A 19,503-nucleotide genomic window follows, 5' to 3' on the forward strand; every position below is an offset into this window, starting at 1 on the left:
CATTTATATTTATATACACATGTAGCCTATGTGGGCTTGAGAAGGTGAGATTTTAACAGCAGACTAAATTCAATAACTGCATTCATCACAAGGAAGGAACAAGGCACGCATTTGCATTAACAATTGCACAGAAGTTCATCAAATATTCAACATAACACACACACACATATAACTAAATGCAAACATAAACAACTGGATTTGGAGGTCGCAGAGTCTTTCTGATCCATCTTCATTATTCTGAAAGCAAAAACTCTGGGGATACATTGTTTTCCTCTCTTCTTTGAATTGTGGTTCCTTACTGACTGAAGGAATAAAGGATAAGAGGAATATGAACCAGCTGTCATTGAGACACACACAAACACACACACACACACACACACACAGACCATCATTAGCATACTTCAGCGCTTCCGTCCCGAGCCAATTTCTCTAGATCAGCTTTCTAGTCTCCTGCTTAATTTGTAAAGAATGAGACAGAGTTGGTTTAAGCTAAATGTGTAACCAGAAAGGACAAGTTTAAAGGGAGACATTAAAATTCCTCAGATGTTCACAAAAGAGGTGCATGCTGGGTAATGGGACACAGTAATGGGAAAGAGCAACAGGAAGCTACACAAATGACACATTCTTCCACTGCATTTGTATCAGTATGTGTGTGAGAAAGAGAGATGCAGAGGACGAGTCTCCAACTGAGTCTGTTTGTTCTGTACCTCTGTTGAGACGTGTGTGTGTGTGTGTGTGTGTGTGTGTAAGTCCAATTAGGGGCAGTAGTGGTCTGGTACTGAGATGCTCAAACACACATAGCATACTATTGTTAAATGAACCCTTTCAGAACAAAATTAAATTAGGCCACCCTTAAAAATATTCTTGTTTGCCGTAACCCGACCGACCCTGTCAATTTAGGGCCGACCCAATTTTTTATTTTTTTTCCCTTTTAGTCCGACCGACTTGCCGGTTGTAACTTGCGTTCAGACCGACCGTTTTTTTTTTTGTTTTTTTTTACTCTTCAAACGACTAATTCAAATTCCATAAAATGATATTTTAGTTAGTATTGTGAAAGTTGCTTATGTCTACAAACGTAGGCTACGTTCTTTCTTTTAAATAAAAACCCGTGGCGTCATAGTCATCTGATTATATTTACACGATTGGTTTACCCGTGTCACACTGTCTATAAGGCTTATACGTTCGCTTCGTTTCATTCAGTGTTCCTGCTTGGTAAACCCGGTATTAAATGGGCTGAATATCAACCATTTCTATATAGGCTATAATAATAATATTAAACAATTTGTCTGATGCAATTTTGCTATTCCCAGTCCAGAAGAGAGAGAGAGCGATCTCTCACCCGGAGCCACAGCGCGAACAACATGACAGCCCTGCTTAATGAGTGACAATGAGGACAGAACGTGGTTACCTACACTTTAGATCTGGGATATTATTCTAATTGCATTTTAGATTTCCGCTTTCAAAGATTATAAAAAGATATTTGAGATGAAACCATTACAGACGCATTCTGTCAATAGCGCAACTTCCTTCCCTTCACAGCGTTGCGCTGTCATTTCTTCCTAAAACCCAAACGTACCGTCAGAATCAGCACGATCGGTAATTGTTGTAAAATGCAGTCTGTACTGTTGCTAAACTGCGTACGGGTTCAATCATTAAAAGAGCTATTAAAAGCACAAAAGTCTGCGCAAGAGACGCTGTTCACAAGGTGATGCGTGCTCCGAAATGCACTGCAACGGGACAAGAAAAGTAGGCTATCGCCTCATTTTGGGCTTCATGTGCGCAGCTAAACTATCAAATATACATAAAATCTAAAATGACCTGCTCTGAGATTCATTTAAACACAGTTTATGTCTTAAATGGATGTGAATAGTTGGGAGGATATGGTGGTGCATCAGTCATCTAGATCCGCACTCGGTCTTAAAGGGGCAGTAGTCTAATAAACATGTGACGATTGAGCCAGTAATGGGAATCAAACACAACAAAAGGCAGAGAAAAATCACTCGCAGCTCTTGAATTATTAACTTAAACTTTAATACGCATTAATCTAACTATGATAAACCATGCAGTGTCATTTTACATTTGATTTACTAAATTAAATTTCTTTTCAGACAGCGCAACACACTTAACTGAAAAGTAGCTAATTTTAGACCTTTCTGAAATTAAAGCACTGTGTATATAGGCTAATTTGTATCTTTGTTTAATTGTATTCTTTGTTTCACCATGTGTTTGTACTTGTTTTTGCTTATATCTCATGTATTTGGGGGAAAAAAAAGCCTGCACACTGCTGCATAACAAATACAGTAGATATTTATTCATTTTGTGACTGGCCTAAAAACGTAACCGGTTGTAGGTTGCAATAACACCTATTGGTGGATGCGCAGTTTGAAGACCCAGTCAGTGACGTCACAGTATGCAATAAAAAAAAAAAAAATTCATGATCACCATGACCAAAATTTTACTTTTTTTTTTACACTGAATCCTGGAAAAAAAAAATATAGACCTACCTACCGACCCTTTTTTTAAAAAAAATTGCTGTTACTGCAAACCAAAATATTTTTAAGGATGGCCTTATAGGGACACAAATATAGGGACAGTAATATTGTAAAATGTATTACATTTAAAAAATATTTTCATACAGCCATCAATCCTGACTTTATCTCACATGGTTCTTCAGAAATCATTCTGATTTGATACTCAAGAAACATTTCTCATTTCTAATTTTTAATTATGAAAAATTTTAAATGTCTTTACTTTCACACTTTACTTTTCACTATTACTAATTCACTAATACACACATGGATTTGTTCTAAATTTCTTTAATAAATGAGCAAAATTATAGCAGTGTCATGCAGTTACTGTACATCTTAAAATTATACATTAGTTATAATTATCTTTCAAAATAATTTATTTCAATTTTTTTTTAAATTAAATTTCATTGTTAGAATTAGACACGATTATACTGTAACTGTAACAACTAAAATAGCGTATTGTCATATAATTTTGGACAAAATTTGTTTGAGGATTATTACTGAAATCCCATGAAGCAGTTTAGTGTTTAATGTTGTATATACAGTAGGCTGCCTCATGTGCTACATAAAGACCCACTTGTCACCGTTATGTTCTATTTAGTTCAGTTCATTGACTTCTTGTTTGTTTTCATCCATCACATGTGTTTCTTTGTCTTTGTTTTTCTGCCACTGTTCAGTCAACAAGACACTGACACTAATCATCACAGCTGCTTTTCTTTTAGTTTATTACCGCTGTGTATTTAAGTTCCTCCCTTTGTGCTGCTGTTGTTTGTGCATTGTGCACAATGTCTTGCCCGTTGGCTTGTTATTCTGAGTTTAATAATTATTATGTTATTTCATAATCATCTTCTGTCTATCAGAGGGTTACACCACTATCCATTACTGAATAGTAATTATCAATATTGTGACTGGATATAAATATAATAGTTCAAATTATGCCATATTTTGAATTGTTTGCCATGGCCATGCATCATGCTTTTCAAAATAAGGTTTTTGTTGTTGTCTCAATACAGTTGCTATGTAGTTGACTTCAACTATGCAGCATTCAATACAAAAATCCTTTGAAAAAAACATTGGAATGAACATTGGGACCGAAAGGGTTAACAGACAGGCTATGAGTATGTGTGTTTCAGTTACATATGGATTTGACCCAACATAACATACAATAAAATTGTCTTCCTGTTGTGAGATGGAAAAAAAAGGAGCCAGGAGCAAAGAGGAAAGGGGTGGCGTGGAATAATCAGCGTGTAAACCTGTGGTGTAGGACATGAAAGAGCATTCACTGTCACCTTCAGTCACAGATGGGACTTCCAACAACCCAGCAGTTATATAATTACAACATTGGACATCTAGAAGAATTGACACCATAGCTCTATTTTAAACATGTATAGTTATGCCGAAAATAGATAACAGGACCTTAGTTTCCCCACCAATTTATTTAAGTTAAATGTAACAGAAATGCACAGACTTCTATCAGCACACCTGCATTATGTTTGAACTATCCTAACACAGGGAGAGAGAGAGAGAGAGAGAGAGAGAGAGAGAGAGAGAGAGAGAGAGAGAGAGAGATAGAGAGAGAGAGAGAGAGAGAGAGAGAGAGAGAGAGAGAGAGAGAGAGAGAGAGAGAGAGAGAGAGAGAGAGAAAGAGAGAGAGTTGAATCTCTCTAATAGGATATGTAGCCTCTGGCAGTCTCAATCTCTTTCATCCTCTCATACAAGCTTTCTGATGAATGTAAGAGTGTATGGCACATTCAGAGCAGATAAACCCTCTCTTTCTCTGTCTGACATCATCTGTAAAAATAATAACAGATTGCCAGAAAATATCATTTGCCAAAGATGAGTGACGGTATGCACACAACTAGACTCCTGCCATCAAGCTGTCATTTTTCAAACATCAACTTGGAAATGAGCAATAACAAGGCAAACAAAAGCAAAAGACGAACGTCATCAGTGTGAGGATGTCAAAGAGCAACACAGCAGCATAATCACACACTGTCAATCGATGCTCAAGCACTCGCAAAACTAATAGCTTGGGGATTCCTCTGTGTCATGACATGCAAAAGAGGAAAATGACCTCTTTGTTAACTCAGCAGAAATGGCAAGTATCTGTGTATTTTCCTTAATTCTATAATTCTATAGCTCTTTATTAGCAGTGATAAATCAGGAGAGCGAGGTATATTGGGACAAATCAAATTCATTCAAGTTAATATCAATACAAGCAGTGTGATCCACAAGCCTGAGAGCAAGTCAAAAAGCTTCTACTTTAGTTGTTCTATTACAATTTACATTAAACAGATCTGTCCGCAGCTATTACATACTGATTAGTTAACACATCTTCCTTAGTAGTGAAGACGTTGTTAATGAAGAATTACCTACTAGTTCTTTAATAATTCCTTATTAGTTATGCAGTAAGATCTACAGTTTTCCGAAAACTTTTTTTTTCTCCCAGATTAATAAAATGTTCTCCACACTATGACATTTTTTTTCTTTATCTAAAATACTTTATTTTCAGGACACCAAGTGAGTCACTACCGCTACTGATGCCCCCTCAAAGAAGCAGGTTCAAAATGAGTCTCCATGTCCCAAATTGATTCATTACCAAGTAATAGGGCAAAAACTTATATATGCTCCTTTTTTATTTAAAATCTTTAAACGTTATGGTTTAAATATAAACCTTCTTGATTCATTAACTTTAAAATATGATCTGTAATGTGGTCTCAGACTTTTCGACCCCACTGAATATGCATTTCAGATCTGTCTCTGTGTCTGTCTGTGTGTGTGTGTGTGTCTGTGTCTTTGCAAGATGATTAAAACCTCATTCCTCATCAGCCATCTCCCTTTCACAAGAGGAGACGGTTCAACACTGCAGCCAAAATTCCATATCGGCTGAGAGCAGACACAATCGATTCATCTGTGAGCCCTCAAAGACACTCCACGTCATCATGAATTTATCTGTAAACTACATCACCTTTTTTTTTTTTTTTTTCCCAGCTACAATCATTTTATCCTCAACACTTTGGCCGCCATCCAGGTGTGATTAAACTACTTCAGAGTGCAGTCACAGCCAATCTATCTCAGAAAAAAATGAATCAATCAAATATTGCAAAACTGTCCCTGGGTCACGATTTGCATACAATCCATACTAAAAAGTATTGAGATTAGAATTAGTAAATTTCTGGATGGTCTACTATTTTCAGTGCAGTTTGCGTCGGAGACTGGGCATGATTATACAGTAACACTGCCAGTTTAACCAATTAGAAATGAGCCAAAGGGGTTGAGTTATCACTGTCATACACATGAGCGCCAACCAGCAGAGGTTGTAAGACTTTAAGCTTAGAAATTAAAGTGAGGTAAGAAATTAGAGGGTATTATATAATATGAGACAATAAAACACTTGAGTTACTGACACTGAATCAAAATGTGTTACATGTTGCTTTTGTGGGTGGTCGTGTGCATCAAACTGACTGTTTTATTGATCTGATGGTCTAAGGTTAGATTACCAGGCTACAAAACAAATAAAAATAAATTAAGAGCTCCAGTACAGTGTCCTGTTTATCTATTGGGGGGCAGAAGTACAGAATTACAGTAATAATTACAGTAACTAAATACATAATATATATTGCATTTTGTTCTACACAAGACAGTTTCATAAACTCTGCATCTAAAAACTCTTCTGCATACTACAGGCTTGCACTCAGCAGTATGATTTATAAAGGCTCTTACGAATCAGAGCCACAAAATGAATCTCAAAAGTGTACACATGACCTTTAAAGTGCTGTGGGTATAATTAACACACATTTATCTAATGTCAAGTCAACAGATAATTATAGAAAACCAAGCAAAATAATGGGTTAGTGGGGGGAATACTGATGACATAAAGAAAAAAAAAAGAAAAAAAAAGTTAAAGTCTGTCTGACCAAGGGAAGTGTTTAGGAAGATAAAATTATTTTTTGCATATATGCTACAGAAGTGGAACACTTCAGCTTTCAGTTCAGATTTAATTTGTATAATATTGTCAAGTAGGAATTGTCTCAAAGCAACTTTTATGAAGAAAAACTCCCTCAATAAACCAAAGCTGAAATGGGCAACCGGGACATGCTTTCTCTTCCATTTGGCATGAAACGAATCAGACACTGTAACACAGTGAATTTGGTACTGAATTTTGTCTTTTATTGACTGGTTATTGTAAATCAGGTCAAACCAATCCATTTTATCTGTCACTAATTCCATGTAATGGGTGAAAATAAGTCAGCGACATTTATTAGTATATTATCGATCTCAACACTAGGTCAGGAGTCTAAACAAGGTCACTCACTGTGAAATCAAAAACTTTATTATAGGGTCTGATGATATTCTGAATGACTGCGTGATTATGGAAATGATCCGAGAAAATAAATCCCATTCAAAATTTCAAGCGGTGTGTTTTAATAGGTCTTCGTGTGTTGGTTTATGGGTGTTTGAAAGTATTCCTTTACATTTGCATTTAGTCATTTAGCAGGCGGCTTTGTCAAAATGAGGGATACAGCAAGCGAGTCATCATGAAGAGGCAAAAACAACGCAAGAAGTGCTCAAAATAAAGTTCAGGCATTGCTTAGAGTAGCATAAGCCAGACAAGCGAGGATTAAAAGAAAAGAATAAAATACTCTCCTCCTATAAATGTTGCATCTAAAAGGAAAACACCTACAGTACAAATGCAATAAGCACATATGCAATTAGGTCAGCTGCAAATATAATAACCCTGTCCATGCCTTTTCATCGCTAATCGCAGTGACAAATTAGTGTCTTTAGTAAATAGGCTACTGACAGTAGTTTTTAAAATGCCCAAAGAGGGTTTGCGCTGGAGCAAGCAGTTAGCAAATCTGGCCCTAAAGCTCATTACAAGTTAAAGAGCCCATGACCAAAGAGGCAATTTGTAATACTTCTTCTTGGCTAAACTATGGACTACTTAAATGACTTTGTAATCTTTTAAAGCTTGAAAAAGTTAATTAATAAATAATCTTTGTTTTCAGCATTTAAGGACAAGATTAATAAAAAAGCTCTGCCATTTTTAACACATCTAGGTTTAAAAGAGTTTTTTTGTCTGTAGTTAATAATTGGCAAAAAGTGATTTTCAATTTGAAAAGAGAAATGCCAATGCTCATATTTCAAAAGATCTAGCATGGATGAGTTAATTAGTATATAACACCAACAATATTACTACTACTACTAATAATAATAATACTAAAAATAATAACATCTCTTTTTCATTTTATAAAAGTCTTTCAAATAATTATAGTTCAACATTAGCTTTTCTCTTATAAAACAATGATCAACAGATCAAGATCCCTCTGCACTTCATGTACTGTATAACAGTGGATTAGCGTCCCAATTTACAGTAAAGTCTCACAGTCTATGAGCTTTATGTCTGGATAAACCCAGATGGTACATTTAAACACCCCTTAGCAAATAATGAGAAAATGTGAGAAAATCCTGCTAAATTCTTAAAGATAAGCAGCTATGAGAAACAAGTGAACATCTCTTGGCTTTTATCTCTCCACCCTCTTTCTCGGCTGTATGAGAACTTTCACCCAAAGGAACATCATTCCATTAGTCAGTCACGCTCGTGGCTCTCTCCTTTCCGCTTTCCCGGCTGGAGGGTGTGAACACGGCTTTGCTTCACTCGCTTTCCAATGCATGTATTAAACTACCAAATGTCAAAAATAGCCACTGTCTTTTATATCTGTTTTAGCTCGGTTTCAAGACACTGAGCAAGGAGATTTTAATCTCGGGCCTCATGCTCTGACTACAGCTGCTGAAGTAATGGGAGTTTTTCCAACAGAACGAGTCCCTGAGAATGTGAGAGGACTTCTCTGCTGCAAGCGTTCATAAAACACGCACCACAGCAGTGGATGAGAAATGTATCTGGAAAGACATTAAAAACTAAGTTTTAAAGCACAAAATTTGTTTGTGACCTTCAAATCGTGGAAGCAACCAGTTTGGGTGACAGTCAGGAAGGCAATGAAGACAATTTTAATAATATTTATAGGATATAAATGTGTAAATGCTTCAAGCAAGTCACAATCTGAAACAAACCATAGAGGTATAACAACATTATTTCTCTGATAAAGTAGAAATATCCCGCTTTCTCATTTTCATGGCCATTTCCCATTAATGAACTTTCTCCGTATCTCTAGAGTGGACAAATCACACATTATTTCCTGAGTAATTACTTGCTTGAGTTCCAGCAAGAGATAACTTGGGACAAAGGAAGTGAAAATTATGCCGTTTGAAATTAAACTGTTTGCCTAAACTCTTTGTCTGAACCGCGCAAGCTATTAACAAAATGAAGGCAGGCAGCACTGAACTCCAAAGAATCCATTACTGCAGAATCAGCTGCTGTTAATTCCACTGCTGAATATTTTTAATTAGAGACTGAAAAAAAGATACTGCTCATCTTCGTTAAGGGACTTAGAAATGTGATTTAATGGAGGTCAGATATATTAGAGACGAGGATAGCTTTATTTGCAACTGCCGTCGGACTTGCTTTTCTGTTTTTCACTCTTGACGCTTTTTTTCTTTCTGTGTCTCTTTTTCATTCACGCTCGGTTGAGCTCAGCGCTGTAGAAATGAGGGGGCCAGACGCTTTGGTTTTGGATCAGTGGCGTTTGATCCTTCTCCTCTACGCTGGGACCCTGTCTAACGCCACACTGATTGACATTGTGTAGTTGTACGGTGACCTGTGGGGTGTAGCAGCGCATTCACTATCATGCTCTCTCTCTGTCTCACAAACCCAGACACACATTTTGGTTTATAAATACACACCCAGATAGGGTTAAGTAATACAGCTGAAGTATAAACACTGTGGTCCTATGCTTTATCAGACATTGCTTTTGTTTGTTGGAGCATCCAGACAGATCCAGACACAGAAACATAAACACAAGCAACGGGACTATCTGTTTGTCCACTCAATGCAAGACAAGGGGGAGTGTTTTCAAAAATACATGTTAAAATTTATAAATGTATTTTATAAATATAAAGAGATAAAAAAAAAACATTCTTTATAATAAAATATATATTTAAAAAAAAAAAACATCTATAAAGAAATGATTTATCTAGATATATGTTTATATATCTTTTAATGCTCCAATACTCATAAGCTAGAATGGATTATGAAACTAGTCTGATCACACAGTCTTTAAGAGACTTAAAGGCCACATTAAAATGAATGTGATCTAATGTGAAAAATTACAGTTAAAAATGTTGTTGGTTTAACTTAAAAAAATAAGTAACCTGGTTGCCTTAAAATTGTTCAAGTTCATTGAAATGGAAAAATTGAGTTAATACAATGAAGGAGATTAATTTAATCACCAGAAACTCAAAATATTATGTTATCTGAACTACACAAATTATCTAAGTTGATTCGACAAAAGATAAAATGTTGAGATTACAAATCATGAAAATATTTTTACAGTGCCTGTTATCAAAATATTGACAAAATATTCAACATACAGTATCTTTTATATTTATAGACGCCTTTACTGTTCTGTGTGTTGAGAATAGATAATAGCATCATAATGATATAAAGCCAAGGAGAGAGTTGTGAGAAGTGTGTGATTATGATTCATAGCATCATAATATGACAACCACTGTCCAGCAGCAGTATCAAGTATCAATTCTGTGAGTCAGAGTTGAAATGTTTTGCCACCTAACAGCAAACAGAGGCTTTCCCAGCGGCTCACTGAAATTGCCCCAGACGTCAGTGTCATAAATGAGGACACTCAAGTTTTGTTCCTTAGAAGCCTGAAAGTGTCTGTTTTCACAAAAAAACACTTTTTCCCAGACACTGCAGAAAGTGCATGTATTGTCCGGCCCTGTTCAAAACGCTCTTTGTATCGACAGTCAAGGTACAGTCGTCCGAGATTTAAAGATAAAGGAGTCTGACATGGGAAAGAGATTCCATCAGGAGTGACTGTGGAGTTCCGTTTCCTTTTGTCTCCTGAAGTCAACACTAACAGTTACTTCGTGTGCAATTCACTTCACAGCCACAAACATCAAAACACAGCCATGTCCTCAAACATACTGCATCTCATTTTGAATAACTGTTATTTTCCTGTTAAATATTAATATTGCGCATCGTGACTATAGAGCTGAGGACAGCAGACAAGCTTTGATGTGTCTCTGCTAAATTGCCTATTACAGACCGCTAGCACTTATTCAGCTGTGACGTCTGTGTGTGTTCATGTTTAAGCAGGTTGTGAGGAGATTACTAATGAGCAGGATATCCCTGTAAACTTCATTAGGATGACTTTGACACGCTTGAACATGTCATAGTTGCTCTGGGGTGATCATTACCATCAATCTCCATAAGGGAGCGAAAACATATCACATGACCTTAAACTCCACACATTTAACTATAATTGCACACACTCACAGGACATATTTATTAGCTGTATTTCAATACATTCTAATATCTAGTGAGAAGAACCATATGGAGCTTTTAAGTACCATTTTGTAAAGTCTTGTAAATCCCTGATATCTGCTTAAACATCCACTGCTCCCAATAACTTATAATTGATTGTTAATTGCAAAATAACCATACTCACATATTCATTAACAGATGTGGTGAAATTTGTTTTATATCAAAAAGGAATTGATTTGTTGCTTCACCATCTAAAACTTCCAATGGAAGAAAATGGCATGAATAGATTTGTATCTTAACCTGGTAATACCAAACTCTGCTACTTTGCTTTGCTTAGACCGAGTCTGAAATGGCATACTGTAATTGTGACTGTGTTTTCTTTCTCGCAGGGGGGCGCTTGTCTGAAGTATAATATCATTGGTTACCCGTAAGCCAATTACATAACGCAATCTCACCACTCTGTCCAACTTAAACATCACCTCCATTCAAAATGTTTAGCAAACACTCTTCTTGAATATCCTCCACAACAGAGCGAATTGCATCCCGTGTCTCCATATCTGCGGTCGTTTTCGATTTCCCCAACCTAAAATACAATCTTAAACTCTGCGCTTAGTGTCACGGCTCTCAGCCCGCCCTCTGCTCGTTGATTGGCTGACTGTTTTTAGGTCGGAGGAAAACTGAGAGATAGGTGAACTGAAATTGAGAGGAAGTACGAAGTCTGACGTAGACAGGGTATTTGTTTCTAGTGATAATGGAGATCTTTAGGGTGTCGTAAAGTGTGTATGGTCCTCTTACCTTTTTCTTGTTGGTGGGACAAATGTAGAAGTTTGTGACTATGATGGTTGTGCCTGGCATCAGGTTCAGCTTGGTGTAGGTTGACCCATAATCACTGGATCTGCATGAAAGAAAGAGAACGAGAGAGCAATGTCATCTTCTTCTGTTTAATTATTACAGTGAGTCACACACGGAAAGATGTGACAGGATATAGTACAGATCTAGATTGAATACAATTCTCAGATTATTAGATTTATTCTTAGAGCTGAGAGGCGACATTAACATATGACTCACTGTGTATTGTCATGTCTATTTCTGACATTCTAACAGAATATTTTCAGCAAAATAAAACATATACACATTCTGTACCTTGTACATACACTGGAATTGCTTTGAACTGCTATAGATTAAATGTTAAATGAACATTCATATGTCTTTTCAACCTCAAATCTGTGCTGAGATCCCATAAATATGTAAACACAACACAACACCGGGGTTCAAAATATTCACAGCAAGCACAAAAAAATGACAATTTTCAGAATAGACTGTTTTTGGGCCCTGATTGCTAAAGTGATCTCATGAGGATGTTGACTGTTTTTGACTGAATTGGAGTCAGCAAAAGCAGTCAGCAATAAATAAATAAAAAATAAAAGTAACTTCACAACTCTGCAAATCAGCTGCTTTGGGAAAGATGGTAGTGCAGTTCTGGCATTTACAAACTCACAAGAAGAGAACAATGCTTTTTGAGCAGCCCTTCTAAAATGTTCATTCCATTGTGTTTTAGAAGTACTGCGTACAGCTAATTAAATGTCTGCTATTATATGACATGACAGAAAGAGACAAACAGATAAACACACTCAAACTAAATTAAAACAATATCAACCTTTAAAAAGAAATCAACCTGGCTGGGTAACACTTTACAATAAGGTTCGTTAGTTAACATTAGTTAATATGAACTAATAATGAATAGCACATATGCAGCATTTGTTAATCTTTGTTAATGTTATTTTCAACATTTACTAATACTTGATTAAAATCTTGTTAACATTAGTTAATGCACCGTGAACTAACATGAACAAACAATGAACAGCTGTATTTTCATGAACTAACATTAACAAAGATGAACAAATGCAGTAACAAATGTATTGCTCATGGTTAGTGCATGTTAGTAAATACATTAACTAATGTTAACTAATGAACCTTATTGTAAAGTGTTACCCATGGCTGCTTAATTTGATTCGGACCACAACAGCAGATAATGTTTCAAGTGTGGTAGGGAATGTGAGGTATATAGTCAGTGACTGGTGTTAGCTTGTGGAGAAACTATTTGAATTGCTGTAGAAATGAGGAATGACAAGGCAGAATCACAGGTGTGGAAATATTTGCAAAAATCAATCAGGCAGAGAGCTGTGGCCTAAACCAGCCCGGCACTGTCAGAACAAATCATTCTCACACAACACTGTTACATGAACTGCACGTAAGAACAAGGTCAAGGTCACAGGGTTACATTTAAAGTGGCTGTCAACTTTCTTTTAACTCAAAACGATACATCCACACCCTGTGAACCTCTCAGTCAGGCTGAGGGAAAGCATACTGCAGCTGGCAGCAGATAGAGTGTGCAAAATGCCTGATCAAAGACTATTGCTCAACACAAACATACAGTGCTAAAGACTTCCCCCATAGAACTAATTAAAAAACAGAAGTGAACAGAATTTTTCTCTGGAGCTCATGCTGAGCTCACATTTTTTGTTCCTTGCTTGACAGAACAGAGCAGAACAGAGGTGTTTCAGCTCGTGAGGTTTAAGTGAAAGCGGGAGGGAAGGCTGGGCAGGGTGGGGGAGGTGATCATTATGCCAGGAGCCATGTTTCCAAGACATCACACACAAGTATCATGGCAGGATGAGGAACTAGAAAGGTCTGAGGAATAGCATACTAAAAACGGTAACACTTTACAATAAGGTTTATTTATTAAACATTAGTTAATGTATTAACTAACATGAACTATGAGCAATACATTTTTTATTGTTTTTATTCATCTTTGTTACCGTTAGTTAATACAAATCCAGATGTTCATTGTTTGTTCATGTTAGTTCACACAGTGCATTAACTAATGTCAAGATTTTAATGAAGTATTTATAAATGTTGAAATTAAAGGGTTAGTTCACCCAAAACTGAAAATTAAGTCATTAATTACTCACCCCCATGCTGTACCAACCCCGTAAGACCTTCGTTCGTCTTCGGAACACAAATAAAGATATTTTTGGTTAAATTTGAGAGCTGTATAACTACCACATTGGCTCCTAAGGGACTGCCTCTTGACGGCCCAGAAAGTCAATGAAGAAAATGTTTAAATATCCCAAGTGACTACCGTGGCTCAACTATATGTTTATCAAGCGACGCGAATACTTTTTGTGCGAAAAAACAAACAAAAATAACGAGTTTATTCGACTATTCCTTTTCTTCCTTGTAGGCCAGAAACGAGACTTCCTTAGATTTCCACGACGCATGCGCGAGAATTGCGATCTCCTTACACTACTTCAGTTCAGTTCTTGCGCATGCGTCGTGGAAATCTAAGGAAGTCTCGTTCTGGCCTACAAGGAAGAAAAGGAATAGTCGAATAAACTCGTTATTTTTGTTTGTTTTTTCGCACAAAAAGTATTCGCGTCGCTTGATAAACATATAGTTGAGCCACGGTAGTCACTTGGGATATTTAAACATTTTCTTCATTGACTTTCTGGGCCGTCAAGAGGCAGTCTCTTAGGAGCCAATGTGGTAGTTATACAGCTCTCAAATTTAATCAAAAATATCTTTATTTGTGTTCCGAAGACGAACGAAGGTCTTACGGGGTTGGTACAGCATGGGGGTGAGTAATTAATGACTTAATTTTCAGTTTTGGGTGAACTAACCCTTTAACATTAACAATGATTAAAAAATGCTGTAGAAGTATAGTTAATGTTAACTAATGTAGTTAACTAATGAACCTTATTGTAAAGTGTTACCCTAAAAACAGTATATCTATACTATAAGCACAATGACTGAACATGGCGGGTTGTGCTTTGCAAAGATCACATTTTAAACAACAAAACTATTTTTTTATGTTTTCTTTTCATTTTTATGAGCAAAGCAGCATGTCAATATGTGAATAATGTGCTTGTTAACCAATCCACAATCATAAAAATAGACCATCATTACATAGTGTTAAGGCCACTGGGGTTATCCAAACTTCCTAAAATCTGCTAAAATTATTATCATAATTTAAATTCAAGACTGATTATTACCAAACGTCCTCAAAATTGAATTTGTTTACCAAAAAAGCCATGATTATTTGAAATCAGAATTAAATTCATAATACATGCCATTCTTTCAGAAGAGTTGAGTCTGTTAATTAGAATACACAATCAATCAGACAATGACGGTGTTCAGCGTCTCCAAAGTTGAGTCAAACCCGGCAGAGGTCATCAGCGGAGTTGGTGGAGCGAGTGCAAGAAACAGCCAACTCATTAAGTAAATCCTCTAGTGGAGAGTAAAATGTCAGAGGCCTCAGAGGAACATTATGTAACTAATAAAGCTAATTTGGAGGATTGTGTGGCACGCTGCGCTTCGGTTGCCAAACGTTTCGCTAATGATGCTAACTTAATCGGATGGCTCATTTAATGCTACTGATTAGCTGAGTACTAATGCCACTGGTGATGAAGGAGTGTGGATAATAAAGATGGGAAGAAGAGATGGAGAATGAGAACAGGGGCAATAATAATACCATTTAAATATAGATATAGATATATATATTAGTTTATATACATTTTTTTTTACCGCAATTAATCGTATGAGTTCCTTGCGATTAAAGGTTGTATCAGTGATTTCAGGCCCAAACAAAAATGATCACATTCATCTTTCCTAACTATACGCTAGCTGCCGCCCCATAAGCAGGCTGTCAAAAAAACACGTCTCTGTAGGCAGCCTAGGCTCTGAGATGTGCACATTAAAAACAAATGGGAACAACCACCACTCAAAATCAAAATATACAGTGTTCTAACCAATCGCCGACAGAGGGGGGTGTTTTTTTTTTTTTTTTGGGCTCGTTCACGGCATCTGAGAAGAGGAGGAGGATTAGGCCGAGGGAATACCGTCGTTTTTTGTCAAAGAAACTAATAATAATCGGGAAGGCTTTTGAACGGTGGAGAGAACTCAAAGAATTGAAAATGTTTAAATTGGATGTCGAGGTTGCACTGTTTCTTCTGGACAGGTGAGTAGATTTAGTGCTGACTTTTTTGTATGTGATCTGTGTGTGAAAATATAATTCTTTAAAAAAATATGAGTGAAACTCGACTAAACTTGGATAGCTCTAGCGATAGCGAATATCAGATTGTAGGTATTTAGTGTGCGAGTTGTATCTACTTGTAGCCATAACATTGTAGCCTTCTATTAGCAATAACACTAATGTTCAGGACTAGCTTTAGCCGAATAATAATAAGCTGTTATAATATTATTCCAGATAGCTGTTGTTACCATGAGTTTTCCCCATAATGTTATATCTGTAGTTACTGTATATGACTGATTCTGGTACGTTTTATCATACCGCTGGTTCCAGTGAAGCACCAGAAAAACTAGCTGTATGATATGACATGGCTCGACTGCAGATTTTATATACATCATTATACTTTGTAATCCAAAGCAGCCAAGTTAATATTTTAGAGTTCACAGAATGACCCATCATTGAGACCGTCAATCTGAAAATAGCGTGTTTTTGTCGCTTTCAGAAATGCGCGTGTAATATGATCGTTTTTTTCGTGATGCACGAAACGGGAGGGAGGGGCGAGCCAACTTGTTTTGTTTGGGATCTTGCTTCAAACACAAACAGAAGTGACGTTACCCACAATCGCTGACACAACCTTTAATCGCAATTAATCGCAAGGTTACGTGCAAAATTGAATAATGAATTCTAAAGTAGTGTATTGTGCACTTTTGATTTAAATGTACTGCAAAAGTGCAATAACATGTGGTTTGCAAAAACTTTAAACAAATAAGGTGCTTTATACCAAAAACAGTCTATGTAGTCAGAGGTCATGACCACTACTACAGATATAAGTCGACCAACGTTACTTCTAACGTTATAGTAGCTTAGGTTTGGTCGTGCCATGGTTTCCCATGTACACTAAGATTAAATTAAACAGAGGTAAAGCCCAATTTATACTTCTGTGTTTAACTCACGCCGCAGCTACACCATAGGTTGCGTGTAGCACGCGTACCCGAACAGCGTACCCTGACGGGCACCTCTCAAAACTGTAACAATGCTGTGATTGCTAGAACCGTTCCCCGTTCCGTTTTACATGCTCCCTCTGCATGGGTATTTGCACGTCAACGACGCAGAATATTACATGAAATTGCCTCACGCCCTGTCCACGCCCGCCTGTTGCCGAAGTTGTCTGTAAACTTTTTGTACACGACCAACGTCATTTGCAGCACAAAACATTGGAAGAGAGACTAATCCTCAGCTCGCTGTTTGTCAGTTTCCAGAATAGTTATGAGGACATCATCAGAAGGGAATTCACATGGCAGAGACTAAACACTTTAAACTAAACCCAGGCCTATCAGGTAAAGTTATGTATAATTTTAATTGCAGTTAAAAAGGCTACAGCTGCTTAGCGCACAGAAGCCGTTGCCATGGTTACTATCCATAGAGCGCCTGTCATTCACTCTTTCTCCCTTTCTGTTCACCTGAGAGAACCTGCCAAAGCCTCCCCACTGCTTGTTTGGGTGGGTTATTTGCTGGCTGACCAACATCCCATCCCTCCAGTGATCCATGGTTTGACTGTAGGACTATGTTTATTCAGAGCCATGAAGCAATGGACTTTCAAAATAATAATAATTATAAAAACCTGTGCTAAGTCAAATTGAGTCAATTTAGCAAGTCTAAATCTCGGAATAAATCAAATTATTACAACAAAGGAAAGTTTCCAAGCTTGGAAATGAACAGAAAACATTGTGACTCCTTGTATTAATTTGGGATCATGAGTCATACTCCATGCAGACATTCACTGTCACATTGAATCATGGTTTAAGGTATGAAAACATCTAAGCATTTGGAGGGAATCGCAGGAAACAGTAAGATCGAAAAATGTACAAAAGCATTTATACATCGAAGTAAGCGCACATTATTTTTCGAAGCCTTGAACGTCCTTGACTGTTCTTTTTTTGCTTATTGACGGATCTCTTCTGAAAATAACCCACACTTTGACAGACATACTTGATTTCTGTGCTTGTGTAAAATCCTTCAGACCACCACTGCATGTTAGCATTACCATCAAACATAATTTATGTGGAGTGGTGGCATAAATATTCTCTGTCTGGTCTTCCAGAAATTAGACACTGGCCATGACCGTCACCTTTAATAGACTCCCTGCATTTTAAACAGGCAATTTAGCTTGTCCTGGTAATCTGACAATGGCATGCTCTTTTTTTAAAGTAAATTTTTGCTGTTGTTATTGATTTTTCCCAAATGTCATCTGCAGTTAAGCAAGAAATATTTAGAATATTTTTTTTTCCTCCTGTGAAGTCACGACAAGTTCCCTTTCGAAAGGGAGCTCGCACTGCACGACCTGATCATCAGATTCCTTAAGAGTACTGGGAGGTACCTGAGTAGGGAACACAGACATCTCGTCCTGTTTCGTCCATGCTTGCTGTACCTTCGCAAAGGATTGGACACCATCCGGCTCCTTAGCGTAAAGCATATGTGTGTGCGCTCACTTCCGCTTTATTATAATTTCCAATTTGTTGGAAACTCCTCCGACGAGATGTCTCCATTCCCTACACAGGGAACGAGGGTTACCATGCATAACTGAGACGCTTGTATATCAAAATATCTTGGCTACTAGTAAATCATCACCAGTGTAACAGGGGCGGGGCGGCAGTGGCTCAGTGGTTCATGTGGGTTGTCTGCGAACCGAAAGGTTGGTGGTTCAATCCTCGGTTCCACCTGACCAAGTGTCGAGGTGTCCATGAGCAAGACACCTAACCCCAGCTGCTCCCGACGAGCTGGCTGGCGCCTTGCATGGCTGACACCGCCGTCGGTGTGTGAATGAGTGTGTGAATGGGTGAATGTGAGGCAAATGTAAAGCGCTTTGGTGGCCATTAGGTCTATGAAGGCGCTATATAAATGCAGTCCATTTACCATTTACCATTTTTCAACAAGTTTTATGAAAAGATATTGACTGATTAACTGATTAATTACTCATTCAAGACTCCAGAATGGACAAAACAATACAACAAAACATATTTAATAGGGTCCAATAGTGTTGGGTCCGAGTCCACCCTTGTCGAGTCCGAGTCAAATTCAAGTTGTTAACAATCAAGTCCAAGTCCAAAGAGGGCCGAGTCGGAGTTGAGTCCGAGTCCTTAACATCCGAGTCCGAGTCGAGTCCGGTTGAGTCCACAAAGATTTAAATGATTTGAAATTGACCTTTCACAAGGACCCACCCCTCTTAGTTACTGTTGCTACATCCGACAAGCCATTCCGCTCTCAGTCCACATGTTCTCACCAGTGATGCGCGGGTTGATCCGAAATGAGCGGGTGCCTGCGGTCACCCGCGGTTACCCGCAGTTACGGGTCATCCAAAAATGTTTTTAATGATATTCGGGTCGCGGTCGGTCGGGTCGTTTGAAAAAAGATGCCAATTAAACATTTGTATATAGTACTAGACACAATTTTTGATGAAATATACAGCCCTACACATTATTGGCTGAATAACTGGCACGAAGATAACACACAAGCTCAGTCTAAACAGTTCTCGGTTCTTTACTAGTGAT

The 19,503-nt window shown here is 37.4% G+C and overlaps 1 protein-coding gene across 9 annotated transcripts in view; it reads right to left on the reverse strand.

The window, feature by feature from the left end:
• The window catches only part of sorcs2 (sortilin-related VPS10 domain containing receptor 2), a 179,132-nt gene that overhangs the window by 67,827 nt on the left and 91,802 nt on the right, over positions 1–19,503 (reverse strand). For all 9 annotated transcript variants that reach the window (XM_089129425.1, XM_089129428.1, XM_089129431.1 and 6 more), the window contains exon 3: positions 11,722–11,821. In XM_089129425.1, the coding sequence (XP_088985551.1) occupies positions 11,722–11,821 (100 nt within the window). The remainder of the gene's footprint in view (positions 1–11,721; positions 11,822–19,503) is intronic.

The sequence above is a fragment of the Pimephales promelas genome, chromosome 1 (assembly GCF_988280905.1).
Source record: "Pimephales promelas chromosome 1, fPimPro1.hap1.1, whole genome shotgun sequence".
Lineage (NCBI taxonomy): Eukaryota > Metazoa > Chordata > Actinopteri > Cypriniformes > Leuciscidae > Pimephales > Pimephales promelas.